General features: G+C 44.6%; 1 protein-coding gene across 1 annotated transcript in view; it reads right to left on the bottom strand.

Annotated features, from left to right (window-relative positions):
- The window catches only part of FARP1 (FERM, ARH/RhoGEF and pleckstrin domain protein 1), a 276,098-nt gene that overhangs the window by 21,835 nt on the left and 239,123 nt on the right, over positions 1 to 15,140 (bottom strand). The window contains exons 16-18 of the mRNA XM_077807045.1: positions 14,946 to 15,027; positions 5,351 to 5,588; positions 2,111 to 2,241 (exon numbers count right to left, since the gene is read on the bottom strand). Coding sequence (XP_077663171.1) covers positions 2,111 to 2,241; positions 5,351 to 5,588; positions 14,946 to 15,027 — 451 coding nt within the window. The remainder of the gene's footprint in view (positions 1 to 2,110; positions 2,242 to 5,350; positions 5,589 to 14,945; positions 15,028 to 15,140) is intronic.

Below are 15,140 nucleotides of genomic sequence, written 5' to 3'. Positions count from 1 at the left end.
AACCTAGCTAGCTTAGAGCTACCCTTCTTCAGCACCCCACCTCAGCAGCAGACTCATCAGAGACATTACACCTGCTGGTCCCCAGGTGGAAACTCTCAGGGGCTAGCGATAGGACTGTCTTGGTGGAGGGTGTTCAGCTGTGGGATTCCACACTGCCAGGCTGTCACATGCCTTACCACATTTAGGACACAAAACATCCCTTTGTGCAAGCTTTCCCTCAGTCATGACTGTGGAAGAAAAATGGCCTGGCAGATGACAACCATCAAAAATGACCTTTTTAGTGATGCAGTACAGTACATAGATACCATAGACGGACACAAACAGGCAGGCAAAGATAGACATGTTAACTATGCTCAGAAATCACAGTGATGGGCACAAGAATCTGAATAGCCTAGAGCCAGTAAAAAACAGAGAGGAAGAGAATTAACCTGAAACAAAGGAGATAAATTTCCATTTGTAACATCACTGAAAATATTTATTTAGAAAAGCCTGTATAAAACAAGGACTCAAAAATTATCTTATCCTGTTATATGTGGACTACAGAGACAACTATCCCCAAAGCTAAAGTGACATACTGATTCCTTGTTTCAGTGCTTGCCAGTACGGAAGAGATGAGTTCCTCCAGCACAAATGTCTTATAGTTAAGGCTGCAAGTCTGTCACGGAGGTCATAGACGTTCCAGACTCTGGGACTTTCCGGGATCTCCGGGACTTCTGCAGTAGTTGCTGAATTTTTTGTTTACTGCCCATGACCTGTCCATGACTTTTACCAAAAACACCCAGGACTAAAACATAGCCTTACTTATAGTCCCTTAGGGTCACTGGATTTTAAAAATCGTAGATACCATGGTATTGTAACCATGAGGGTCCCAACCCAAAATGGGGTTGTGCCGGGCCTCGGCTCGCCAGGCTCTTGTAGGAGGATCATGGTATTGCCACCCTTACTTCAGTGCTGCTGCCGCCTTCAGAGCTGGGAAGCCAGAGGGCAGCTGCTGGCCAGACACCCAGCTCTGAAGGCAGCGTCACCCCAGCAGCAGCACAGAAGGGTGGCCATACCATACTGTGCCACACGCACTTCTGTGCTGCTGTTGAGGGCAGTGCTGCCTTCAAAGCTGGACTCCTAGCCAGCAGCCATGGAGCTTCCTGCAGCCGGGGGAGCTTCCTGGAGATGGGTCTGACCTGGCCTTGGAGTGGTTTGTGCAAAGGAAGGGGAAGTCCTGTCCCTCCTTAGCGCCTCCAGGACTAGCAGCAGGAGCACAGGGCTTGGGGGTTAAAGGGACCTTGTGCAGGCTGTGGGGTGTGTGTGAGAGACCACGGCACCCCCCTGACCACGGGGTCCTGGGTGGTCGCCCACTCCCCCAGCTATAACGCTAGCCCTGTCCCCACCACCATACCAGGCCACCTGACTTCAGCGCTGCTGCTGGTATTGCCACTTCCTTCAGAGCTGGGATCCCGGCCTGCAGCCACCGTTCTGCGGCCGCCCAACTCTGTAAAATCTGGTCTCCCCTGCAATAGCCAGATTTCACAGGGGAGATCAGATTTCACGGTCCACGATGCGTTTTTCATGGCCGTGAATTTGGTAGGACCCTAACTATAATATTACTGCCTCTGTTCCATGTGATGCTCAAAATTTCCTATAACAATCCAAAATTGTATACAAAATAAAGCCCAGAAGAACAAAGCAGAAGAGAGACATAATAAAGAGGATTGTTTCCCTCTCCTTTTATAATCAATAGTTTGCTCTGACATTATTGTGTTTACATTTGATTTACAGTCTTTAGTGAAGGAAAGAGGGTCAGTGCTAGGCGAAACTGCATACTGTGACTATTAGGGTTAGCTTGACCAAACTCCAGTAGCTTTAGATATATCATGGCCGTATCTACACTGCTACAAACTGATAGCATGGCCACATTAAAGCAGTGTTAAAATGGCCCAGGCTAACATGATTTAATCATAACTTACCTGGCCAAGGGGATGGGGCAGAGAAATTTTATAAACTGTGATTTAAAAGAATCCAACAGACTTCAAAACCAGACCTCATGTTCCAAAGCTATTTGGCTGATCATTTCAGAGCCAGAGCTCTTGCTCTTGAGTGAAACTCTGTCACTTACCCTTCCTGTGATTGCCAGATTATCAATGCCTATCAAATCTTTCTTGAGTTCATGCAGCTTCTGGAAGTTCTCCATCTTTATCATACTACCATGGAGCTGAGCCACCATTTCAGAAATCTCAGCCAGAGCAGCTAGGTAAATAAAAACAAGGATCTTTTCAATGCTCGTATCAGACTTACAAGCAGGTACATAATATTTATTCCATCTGTGGCTCACGCACAGCACCCTCCCAACAAGACTGTTATAATTCTCTTTTTCTAGTATTTACTCTAACTGGCTTCAAGCTGCATACGCAGATTCACGAGCTTCTTTTACTGAGGGTGGCAGCACTGAAATAAAGGTAGAGGCAATCACCACAGACAGAAGCCTGCTTTTACCTAAGCTTTTCATGGGCATTCGACACTTTAGACCTGTCTTTTTTACAGTAACGCTCAGAGCGATTGGTTTTCAAGGAGAATCAACTCATGGCGCTGATAAGAGAATGAACTTTTTAAAATAGTACCTGAGGGCTCCACAACTATGAGACTTCAAGGGAAGTGCAGAGAGCTAGCTAGAATTCACACCTCGGCAAGGCTTCAAACATGCTAACGTTTGCAGGCAACCAAAACCCCAAAGACAGCCAAGAGAGAGGCCTGGGTTGCCTTCGTGTATGTTCTTTTAATGGAATTCACAGCCCCGATTCTCTCTTAAAATACTTTTAAACTACTTTCTCCTGCAGCATGTGTTTTGGGTGGCGGCCCAGAAGGTGGATTTTCAAGGAGATGATATGATCTCCCTGAACAAAACTTACTCTTGTCAGAGGCTGCTCCCAAGGACTCTATTGCACTGTCAGCACTGAAGTGTCATTACTGCTGATGGAGACAGTCTCGCCATGTTTCCTCTCATTGAAAACATTTGTTAAATCATTATGGTTTCTGCATTATCAATAGATTAATAGTAGGCCCTTTTCTAATCCATTTCAGCTCCTATCTCTCTCATCAGTCTAAATATCTACGACACAGCTCATTAAATGCATCTCCCTACCCATCACAGCACATGGGATCGCCCCCATATTTAGAAATCTGGTGAGATGGTTGCATGTTTTCATTTCTATTACCACAGACTGTTTGTAAATCAAGGACCCGTCCTTGCCATACCTCCAGCAAATATAGAAATCATCTGATCAGTGGCTTAAAGTGCAGAACTATCGTTGTGCTCAGTACCGAGTTTACAATAGCGCCCGTGGGACTATGCCCACACTTGGAAGGGGCCCATAACGACTACCTGCTGCCCCACGAAGGGTTAATCCATCTCTAGCCCTAGCCCTAGCCTTAGTCCGCCAATGTGGGGTGGGAGTTGTAGTTTGCACAATGAGGCTTTAGGCTTGGGCCCTTGGACCTCTACCGCCATCGGGCTGGCACAGGGGAGGCTGGTTGTCTGTGGCCCCTGGGGCTGAGGCGGGGGTGATGACAGTGGGGGTGGCTGCCAGGCCCCCTGCCAGTGGGAATGCCCAGAAATTTCCCCCCGCACTCCAGGGAGGGGAGGAGGTGTAGTGCGGTTTGGGGGGAAAAGGTGGATTGTGGGGCGAGTCTGGGTGTGATGTGGGTGGGAGCTGGTGGTGAGGTAGGAGTATGGGGGTGGGGTAGGAGAAGCAGGGTGTTAAGGTGGGGGTTGGTGTGGAGGGGCGGTGGGAGGGAGGGGAGAGTCTGGGTTGAAGGTGGGGGTTGGCTTTGGGTAGGGGAGGGGGAAGAAGGGAGGGAGGTGACAGCCCTGGGGTGAAAGTGGGGGGATTGGCAGGAGCAGGGAGATTGAGGAGAGCCCTTTGTGTGAAGGTGGGGGTTAATTGTGGATGTGTGTGGGGGGCAGTAGGAGGGACGGGGGAGAGTCCAGGTGTGAAGGCTGAGGTAGGGGCTTGAGGTGGATTGTGGTAGCCTTGGTGGTAAAGAGTGTGTGTGTGTCTCAGTGGCCCTTTCTCCCTGCAAAAGATGGACATCAGCAATCTTCCTCCCCATGCTCCACCCAGTAACTTTACTGTTTCACTTCAAGTCATGAGGGGTGGTGAGACAAAGGGAGAAATAGGTTAAAGAAAACTAACTTTCTAAAAAGTTTTGTAAACATTGTACCAAAGTAGAAAATCCAGCTTTCGAAAAATGTGTTTACGAAACCTAACTTGGGGTGGAGGAGGTGATGGTGGGGAGATGCAGGTACAACTACACTGACTGTTACATCCCGGCTTCATATGGCTTATAAGTGTGCTAATTAAGCACTTGTGTTCAGGGCCCCCAGCAGGCCCTGAGTGTTTAAACAAAAAAGACAAAACTAACAAACAACCCCCTCCCACACAAATACTCCAAATTCAAGAATATTCTGGGTGTATTGATGCTAGCCCAATTTGTTCTCTATGGGCTGAGTGGAAGTCTCAATCAAGTGTGGCTTCAAATATATTATTTTGTTTTTGAATAAAGGTTTTCATCCCCATCCCAGCAGTACCAGGTATATTATGGGCGTCGTTGCGCCAGGCCCACACTTGGTATGGGCCCATAACGACTACATGGAGGCTCACAAATGTGTTTGGCGCCGGGCCCACAAAAGGTTAATCTGATCCGGTTGTGCTTTATTATTATTATCTCTACTACTATGTTCTCTCCAAGGACTCCAATATCCAGTAATTAATGGTTTAATTGAAAATGTAACCAGGCACATGGCTTCAACCATCCTCAAATATTTATAGGTCTACTCTAAAATGGGGGAGTCAGTTTTACAGCAAGGGATTTCTGCTCTACAATGAGGACAAAGATTTAGGGTGGGATTTTTGAAAAGCAGCCAACTTATTTAGGAGCACAATTCCCCTGGAAAATCATATGTAAGGGCCAAGGAGAAAAAGGAGCCAGGAATCAAGTCGTCATGAACAAGAGGCAAAAGCTGGGCAAGAGGCAAAGGTCATTGTGGATTCTCCATCACTGACCATTTTTAAATCAAGACTGGATATCTTTCTAGAAAATATGCTCCAGGAATCATTCTGGGGAAGTTCTCTGGCCTGTATTATACAGGAGCTCAGACTAGATGATCACAGCCTTAATTCTGACATTTCCTGACTTTTGAGTGCTTGACTCTGCAAGCTGAACACTTTTTTAATGTAGTTTTTTGGATGCAATATTATTTATACTACAGCATGCCTAGTGGTTAGAATGGGGGACTAGCTATCAGGAGACTGTGTTCTAGTCCGCTGCTTCTAGAAGTAGATTATTCCTCCCCATTCACCTCTGGAGTCTCTGAAGTCCACATGGTTTGGTGGGTAGTGTTTGCAGAGCCTTTCCATTATCTGCTTATAGTGCATGAGCCGGTGCAAAGGCCGGAGTAGGAAGGTATTGAGGGGCAGGTAGCAGACTTTCTGTAACTCAAAGTCCCTGCACAAGGTCTCCAGCTTGCGAGAGTTCTTGATCCCATTTTCCAACTCCATCAAAACTTCATTGTGTATCCGCAGATGAACTGTCAGTTGCTTAAAAACAAAGAGAAAAGAAAAGAGGCAGAGACATTAGCAAACGCACTGCACATATGGGATTCCAAGTCATTTGATCCAAATATGTTCCTCTATAAAATCTAGCTAATGTTGCTGCAGTTTTTTGCAACACAGTCATTTGCTCTGTGCAACACTAACGTTCTGTCATTAACCTACAAAATAAATAAGATGGAAAATCCCACTCTGTCCAGAATTAATTTAATCTTTTCTGCCAATTCTTCCCTTCCCCTGACCTTCTCTGCATCCCCTGTAAAACAAACAAAACAAAACTAATTGAGGCAGACAGTCTAGCAGCAGCCAAGGAATTCAAAGTTAAAGATATTACACTGTACTTAGCTCATGCTTTGCATGTATCTTGGGGACGAACAACAGCATGGAGTTAGGAAACAAATGTAGATTGGGCTCTCCAAAGAGGACTAAGGTAATTAAACATCCAACTGGCACTGACTTTCCCAATTCCTTAGGCCCCTTTGATGATCCTATCTGTAACCAATTGGAATGCCAGCTTTTGTTCATTTATTTATTATTAAAGAGCAGCTACAACTCCTGGAAAACTCTGAACACATACACACAAACACAGGTGCATTCCATAGCAAAACACCTGCATTACAGCACTTCATATTTTCTGCCCCTGGGTTATCATCTCATCTACGTAACGCTAGGTGGGCAACTTCAGAGGTGACTTCTTTGAGGGGCTCAACAAGCATGTGGACAAGGGGGATTCAGTGGATATAGTGTACTTAGATTTTTCAGAACGCCTTTGACGAGGTCTCACACCAAAGGCTCTTAAGCAAACTAAGCTACCATGGGAGAAGAGAGAAGGTCCTCTCATGGACTGGTAACTGGTTAAAAGATAGGAAACAAAGGGTAGGAATAAACGGCCAGTTTTCAGAATGGAGAGAAGTAAATAGTGGTGTCCCCCAAAGGTCTGTCTTGGGACCAGTCCTACTCAACATATTCATAAATGATCTGGAAAAAGGAGTAAACAGTGAGGTGGCAAAATTTGAAGATGATACAAAACTACTCAAGATAGTTAAGTCCCAGGCAGACTGTGAAGAGCTACAGAAGGATCTCACAAAACTGGATGACTGGGCAACAAAATGGTAGATGTGGCCCCTTAGAGCCCACGAAAGCTTATGCTCAAATAAATTTGTTAGTCTCTAAGGTGCTACAAGTACTCCTTGTTCTTTTTGCTGATACAGACTAACACGGCTACCACTCTGAAAATGGCAGATGAAATTCAATGCTGACAAATGCAAAGTAATGCACATTGGAAAACATAATCCCAACTATACATATAAAATGATGGGGCCTAAATTAGCTGTTACCACTCAAGAAAGAGACCTTGGGAGTCATTGTGCACAGTTCTCTGAAAACATCCACTCAGTGTGCAGCAGCAGTCGAAAAAGTGAACATAATGTCGGGAATCATTAAGGAAGGGATGGATAATAAAACAGAAAATATCATATTGCCTCTATATAAATCCATGGTACACCCACATCTTGAATACTGCGTGCAGATGTGGTCACCCCATCTCAAAAAAGATATACTGGAATTGGAAAAGGTTCAGAAAAGTGCCACAAAAATGATTAGGGGTATGGAATGGCTTCTGTATGAGGAGAGATTAATAAGACTGGGATTTTTCAGCTTGGAAAAGAGACTACTAAGGGAGGATATGATTGAGGTCTATAAAATCATGACAAGTGTGGAGAAAGTAAATAAGGAAGTGTTATTTACTTCTCATAACACAAGAAATAGGGGTCACTAAATGAAATTAATAGGCAGCAGGTTTAAAACAAATAAAAGGAAGTATTTCTTTACACGATGCACAGTCAACCTGTGGAACTCCTTGCCAGAGGATGTTGTGCCGGCTAAGACTATAAGAGGGTTCAAAAAAGTACTAGAAAAGTTCACGGAGGATAGGTCCATCAATGGCTATTAGCCAGGTTGGGCAGGGATGGTGGCTCTAGCCTCTGTTTGGAGGACAGGATACTGGGCTAGATGGACGTTTACTCTTACCCAGTATGGCTGTTCTTATGTTCTTGATGTAAAGTGGTGGTGTAAAGTGAAGGGGAGTGGATGTAATTTACATGCTGACTGGGTGGGTATCACAGCGTGGCTGGCGCCTGTGAATTAAAAAGGTCCAGATCCTCTGTGCCAGAACAAGTGCTCACACTAAAAATAGTGCTCACACACAATAAAGATAGTTGGGCAGCATTTGGGGGCTAAAACAGGTCAGGCAGTCCCAGTGAGTCAGAGCAGAAGGGCAGGTGAGAGCTGCCAGAGACGAGGGGATTGGAGGAGTCCTGGAAGGAAACAGAGGGCAGGAGACCACCAAGACAGATTTGCTTGCTGACGTCCCTAAGCCAGAGAGCCAGGTCTGGAGGGGGCTGAAGGCAGGAAAAACAGCAGCAGAGGGAACTGCTGCTGGCTCAAAGCCAGACAGGTGGACCCAAGGGCCAGGGAGGGCTGAAGACAGGGGAGTAGCGCAGGAGCTTACCTACTGACCTCTCCAGGGCTGGAGACTGGTACCCAGAGGAACTGAGAGAGTGAGGGATGCTCCCCTGGCAAACATGCTTCCAGCAGAGGCTGTGGGGGTTCCTGCTGGGAAGAGTGGGGTTGCAACTGGAAGGGCTCAGGTGGCTGTCCCAGTACAAGGACAGGCAAGGACTGAGAGTCTAGATGTGGTCGAAGGCACCAGCATCTGGTATGTGGGGCATCAAGAGACAAGATGTCTTGAGTTTTAGTGACTGCTTGCCCTCAGGTGAGAAATGGACTACTCGGACTATATTGTTGTAAGGAACCAGACCCAAGGAAGGATTGTATGGAGACCAGAAAACATGAAGTTATTGGGTCACCTGAGATGGGAATCTGAGGCAGACTAGCTGCCATGCTGCGATCTGCTGCAGGAGGGTGCTTCAGGCAGGACTGCCTTATGATAGTGGAGTTGTAGCCGCTTCAGTCAGGTTGCAGCATAAGGTCCGTCTGACTGGCCAAGTTTCCAACCTACTTTTTTAATGGGGATTTTATTAAAATTAAAGAAGGGAGTTCTGTTGTAGTTTGATGATTGATTTTATTGGTGAAGCTCATTTGATGGAGCCAGAGAAGTCTCTAAATGAATAAATCTGCTGTCGCAGAAAATGAGAAGAAATTGGACTTCTGTATATTGATCTGACTTCAAAAGGCAGGGTGGCTTAGTCTAAATCTAATGTGGTGTTTGACACCTCTCCAGTCAAATCCCCTTCTCGTGATTTTGCAACAGCTTTACAGTACAGGCTAGTTTAGTGGTTTCTTGGCACACTACACGTTCATTTCATGGACATTCTGACAGGCAGAGAAGCTGAACCAAAAGGGACCCTCCTTGGCTACTATGGAGGCTGCCAGGTAGTTATTTATTACTTTTAACTTGTTCTCCATGTTAACTAAGTTGACAGGGTCAATTTACAGGTCTTTTAATAGGTCCCGTGCTAAGTGTGAAGATTAACTGATTTTTCTTTTCTGTCTCCTATTCTGACTTCTTTGATCCAAACTGGGTTTTGATTCTTTTCTCTGGAGGCTGCAGTCTTTCTCCAGGGCTATGTCAAAGAAGGATCGTAGGGCACCAAAGACTAAACAACATGAGATTAAAGGCACCAGACACATAAGCAGAGTAGTCTCTAAATATAAGTTTACTGTTAGAGATCAACAGCTCTTTAGGAAAATGATTATACTTACTGGGAATAAGGGACTGGTGTTAGAAAGTGCACCTGATGGTTTTTCCAGGTATCAGAATGTGTCTGGGTGAATGAAGCAGTCAGTGGTAGGTTTATTGAGGAAAGGGTTATGATGGCAGGTCTGTCAGTGACAAAGTGGCCTATTAGCTACAGCAGTGGATTGTGAATCAGAATTCCCAATTTCTATTTTTAGCTTTGTCACTAATTTGCTGTGTGATCCTTAGCATGGCACTCACCCTTTGTGTCACAGCTTATCTGTCCCTAAAATTAGAATACCATGGTGACTGACTGACAATATCCTGGACAAACCTTATGGCATTAAAGATAAATTGTACTGAATTAAGTTAAATCTCATTGTACTAGGTCTAATACCTTTGAGGTCCATTGTATTAAAAAAGCAATGATGCATGTGTTATTACAGAACGGTGTGCAATTCCTCTAGGAGGAGGGGGTTGCTAATGTAATTCCTCAGTTATCAGCTCTTTGAAGCCACCCCCTGGAAATGTGCACACAAACTAGAAATCTCTGGGGACCAACAGACAAAAAAAAGATTCTTGGTGTGACGGTGCCCCCATAAGGCTTTATAGAAATATGCTTATGAATATATATATGACATAATTGGAATAGGTTTTATGCTACATATGCCATGTAACATATCTATGTAAAGGTTATGATCTACTAAATCTATTAATCCTATTTGTATGTATGTATCATTTTTGTATTCGAAGTTATGAATATTGGCTGTGTACTGGCTTGATGTCTAAGTAGCCTTAGTAGAGCTTTTGGTCAGTTCCCTGAGAAAGGAATGTGCAAATTAGGTACCCAATCAAGAAACACTTAAAGGACAATGAATCTTGGAATGCTCCAATCCACATAAGAAATCTACCTGAGGACGTTCAAGGAAGCATGTGAACCAAGGCTGCCACATGTAAGTTCCGAGCCACGCATGGATGTGTGACTTGCCCATGTGACTCCAAAACTCCATCCTGGAGCTGGACTTTGCATAGAAGAGAGAAGGGGGTCTCCACCCACAAAAGTGAAGTCTATTTAAACCCCTGGGAGACCCCTCCATTTTGTCTTCAGCTGGCTCAAGAGATAGCCTCTTGACCCCCCAGGATACCTGAAAGAAACTGGAACAAAGGACAGTAACTACAGGGGGTGAGTGTGATTGCTAGACCCAGACTAGAAGGTGAGTAGTCTGTAAAAGGAAGCTTACTGGAACTTCTCTAAGGGTGAGGTTTTTATCTGTATTCAGTTTCTTACTGTATTAGACATAGACTTGCATGTTTTATTTTGCTTGGTAATTCACTTTGTTCTGTCTGCTACTACTTGGAATCACTTAAATCCTACTTTCTGTATTTAATAAAATCACTTTTTACTTATTAATTAACCCAGAGCATGTATTAATACCTGGGGGGGGAGGGCGCAACAGCTGTGCATATCTCTCTATCAATGTTATAGAGGGCGGACAATTTATGAGTTTACCCTGGATAAGCTTTACAGGGTAAAATGGATTTATTTGAGGTTTGGACCCCATTGGGAGTTGGGTATCTGAGGGTTAAAGACAGGAACATTTCTTAAGTTGCTTTCAGCTAAGTCTGCAGCTTTGGGGCACGTGGGTCTGTGTTGGAGCAGACTGGCATGTCTGGCTCAGCAAGACAAGGTGCTGGAGCCCCAAGCTGGCATGGAAAGCAGGGACAGAAGTAGTTTTGGCACATCAGTTGGCAGTCCCAAAGGGGTTTCTGTGATCCAACCTATCACCATGGTGTAGTCGAGCAGGATCTGTGCACAGCTGATTGCTTTGAGATACTAGTAGTAATTTTAAGTGAGTTAAGTGTGGTGGCTGGAAAACAAAAAAAGTGGTTACTGGTTTGTTATTTTCTGTTTGCTTATTTCGGGTAAGGGAAATAGGGACAGAAAAGGAAGCAAAGTAAGAAAGAGTGAAGATCAGAAGAAGCTAGAACTACACAAGTTGCAAATTGCCCAGAAAGGCTGGGCACTGGGAAAGTCTCTGTTAACTAAGAATCCCCTGAGCTCAGTGCATCTCAGTTTCAGTGAACTGCAGACGGGTGTGGCCCAACCTCTGTGTCTGTGCTGAAGCTGACAGGAGTGGAGGGGGGCCTGTTCCGGCAGAAGGGGTTTCTTTGTGGTATCCCAGCTCATCGAGTGACGGTCTAAAGGAAAGACCAATGGAAACTGATGTACAATTTGCCCGGGAAAAGGCTGCCCTGGGAAAAGAAAAGGCAGGCCACCAGCAAACCCTGGACTTAAAAGACAAAGCAAATTGAGACCCAGAAGCACGAACTGGCTGTAATGGAGTGGAAGAGGTGCATAGAGACACGTATCCTGAAGCTGGAAGTGGGGGTCCTGGTGACTGCTGCGGTGGGAACAAACCCCAAGGACTCTATAGCTGGAAGCAAGCCCAACCTGAGTGAAAGGGGGAGGGATTTTGCTGGCCAGTGAAAGGTCTGTCATAGCTGGTAGCTGTAAGCCCACAGCTGGATCAGGGTCTCTTTCCCTTTTGGGGGACACAGGAGTGTCTGCCCCAGAGGGGAGCCCAAAAACGAATTTTAGGTAAACTGCCTCCGCCATGATCAGTGTCCAAGCCTCTGGCAGTGAGTTCAGGAGGAGGGTGTGACGTTGCACTCTATAGGATTTTATAAAAATGTGCTAATGAGCGTTAATATGATGTAACTGGAATATGCTTCATGCAAAGGGTCTCTTGTAAGGAATCATTACAAAGCTTATGATCTACTGAGTGTGATCATCCTATTTGTATAAATGTATCACTCTTGTATCTCAAACTAGAAATATGGCTCTGAGGTCCTATTATAGTTATGCAAAGTGTGGGCCATTAATGGTGGTTTGGAATCTTGATGGCTCCCATTAACCAGGACAATTACCTGTAAATGGCTGTTTACTTGTAAGTCTTCCTGTATACCTGTGGGCTGGAAAGTGGGTAATAAAGTCTTACAGTGACATGTGATCATGTCACTTGAACTAGAATTCATCTTTAACTTGGTGCTTTTCCATTGAGAAGAGGGGTGGAAACCCAGAGGGACAAAGGATTCCCGCCTTATGCAAAAGATATATAAGTGGGTGGAACAGAACAAAGGGGGCGGCCACTATGAGAAATCCCCTAGCTACCACCTGAGCCGGAACAAGGGCTGTATCGGGGAAAGGATTGTGCCCAGACTAGGAAGGCGTCGAGTCTGTGAAAGAAACTTATTGAAACAACTCTGAGGGTGAGATTTTATCTTTATTCAGTTTTATTACTGTACTAGGCTTAGACTTGCGTGTTTTATTTTATTTTGCTTGGTAATTCACTTTGTTCTGTCTGTTACTACTTGGAACCACTTAAATCCTACTTTCTGTATTTAATAAAATTACTTTTTACTTAATATATACTCTGGGTTAATTAATAATACTGGGGGGGGAACAGCTGTGCATCTCTCCCTATTACTGTTATAGATGGTGAACAATTTATGAGTTTACCCTGTATAAGCTTTATACATGGTAAAATGGATTTATTTGGGGTTTGGACCCCATTGGGAGTTGGGCATCTGAGTGTTAAAGACAGGAACATTTCTTAAATTGCTTTCAGCTAAGTCTGCAGCTTTGGGGCATGTGGTTCAGACCCTGGGTCTGTGCTGGAGCAGACTGGCGTGTCTGGCTCAACGAGACAGGATGCTGGAGTCTCAAGCTGGCAGGCAAAGCAGGGACAGAAGTAGTTTTGGCACATCAGTTGGCAGCCCCAAGGGGGTTCCTGTGATCCAACCCATCACACTTGGATCAATAGCCTCGTTTTAAACAGGCTCGGGGCCTTTCTTCTGACCCGGCAAACAGATTGGACCCCTGGTCTATGGAGGGCCCCAATCCTTAAGGAAGGGTTGAAAGGACTGGGTCTACTGAGATCTCATAAGACTGTGTGCTTCCTCTGAGCTGAAGCTGTGATGAGCTTGAAACCACAAGGAAACCCTTAGGTGGGGCCTGGAAGGATGCGTAAATCAGAGCCCATGTTAGGGTTGCACTGATCGCTGGCAAGCTTCTTAGGATGTGTGTAGATTCTTTCATTGTTTTTAATGTGTTCCCTCTGTACTGCTTTTACCTTAAGAATAAAATAGGCTTGCATAAAAAGAGCTGCGTGGTAACTTACAACTGTGGGTATTAACTGTCCCTGAAGGGAAAGCAAGCTCGTGTGCTTAGGGAACCTGTCTCTGCTGGGAATAACACGGTGAAGGCAGGGGACTGTGCAGCCTGGGGATACCCCGCTCGGAAGGGAGAGACATGTAGGTTTCCATGCAAGAAAGGCAACAGCTGGGGAGCTGGAAGCCTGAGAATGGGTGTCCTTGCTGTATCACTATGGGTAGACAGAGGTCCAGCTGCCCTGAATTGTGATCACCTCCACCTACTTGGCAATGGGGACTTAGTAGCCCTTCTCTCTGCTGTGGAATTGAAGTCTGGTACTGCGGCTAGCAAGTGCATCAGAAAGGGGATTAATGAGCAGGAAGAGCTAGCTAATATCTGTAAAAACACTTCAAGATCCTTGGATGAAAGGCCCTGTGTAAGTGACTTTCTCTTTTGTCAAAGGTAGGAGAGGGAATCTCTTTTATTGGCCCGACTTCTGTTGCTGAGAGAAACAAGCTTTCGAGAAGTAGGTCCAATAGAGGATATTACCTCACCCACCTTGTCTCTCTCATATCCTGGGACCGACAGGGCTACAACAACACTGCACATAGCTCTTCTGTCAGGCATTCTGCTATTACAGTGCTTAGGGTGGATAGCTAAGGTTACATAGATAACTCTAAAGCAATTTTTTAAAGAGAAAATGATATGCAATTATCAGGACTGGACCCACATGTGTTGTTAATAATATAAACATGTGTTACTGGCCTAGATTGTAATGGCCTCTCTGGTGTCTTTAGAGGCTTTTATGTAACTCTGTATTCTTTTATTGCACTGATCAGTAGTATGCTACTTCCACAATGCTACTGCAGACGTGCACTGTATAAAAATGGTATGCAAAATGTTCCTGTGGCCTACTATAGAAAACAGAGACTTGTATTGACCATTTTGTTTTGGTTTTCAAAAAACAATGTTACCTACGCTGTCATTTATTAAAAGTATCACAGCCAATCTAGAATTGTAGAAGCACAAACAAAGCTTCAAAAGGAAAAAAAAAAAAGGGGGTGGGGGGAAGAATATCTAGGACCAGCTTCCCAAAAAGTTAGGTTTGCAAATATGCGTCTAGTCGGTATATACCACTGTATAGCTGTTGCTTCTGCAAGTGTCCTACTTGCAGGCACAATTATCTATTCTGTGCTCTCATCTCTCTTTGCGCACATAAAACGGGATCTCATTTTGTCTCCTCATCTGAAAGTTTACTGTGTTTGAAAATCTTCTCCTGATTTTGTGTGTAATGCTCCTAAGGATTTTTTGATCACTAAAAAATCAAAGGGCTTGCAACACTCAATAAATTGCCTAATAATTCATTCAATTAAACCTTTTAAAGAAAAGCTCACACAATAGTCAAAAGCAGCACAAATGGCAGCACGATATTTACATGAAAAGCACGTTGATTCTGACCCATACCAAAGCTTAGTGGTTCTAGGATCATTCCTACCTTCATACTCTGAATGTTCTTTAGCATAACATCACCAATTCTTTGGTAATCTCCTTTAATGTGAGCATTGGAGCGGCCTTCCCTGTCAGCAACAGAAATATCAAAACTTCAGTCATGCAATATAACAGCATAATCACTTGTAGAGCACCAAGAAACTCAATAACTTATTTCTTTCAAAATCCTAAAATTCTATAT

This window comes from Eretmochelys imbricata, chromosome 1 (assembly GCF_965152235.1).
Source record: "Eretmochelys imbricata isolate rEreImb1 chromosome 1, rEreImb1.hap1, whole genome shotgun sequence".
NCBI classification, from domain to species: domain Eukaryota; kingdom Metazoa; phylum Chordata; order Testudines; family Cheloniidae; genus Eretmochelys; species Eretmochelys imbricata.
The sequence above is the reverse complement of the archived record's forward strand: the minus strand, read 5'-3'. Positions and strand labels throughout refer to the sequence as shown.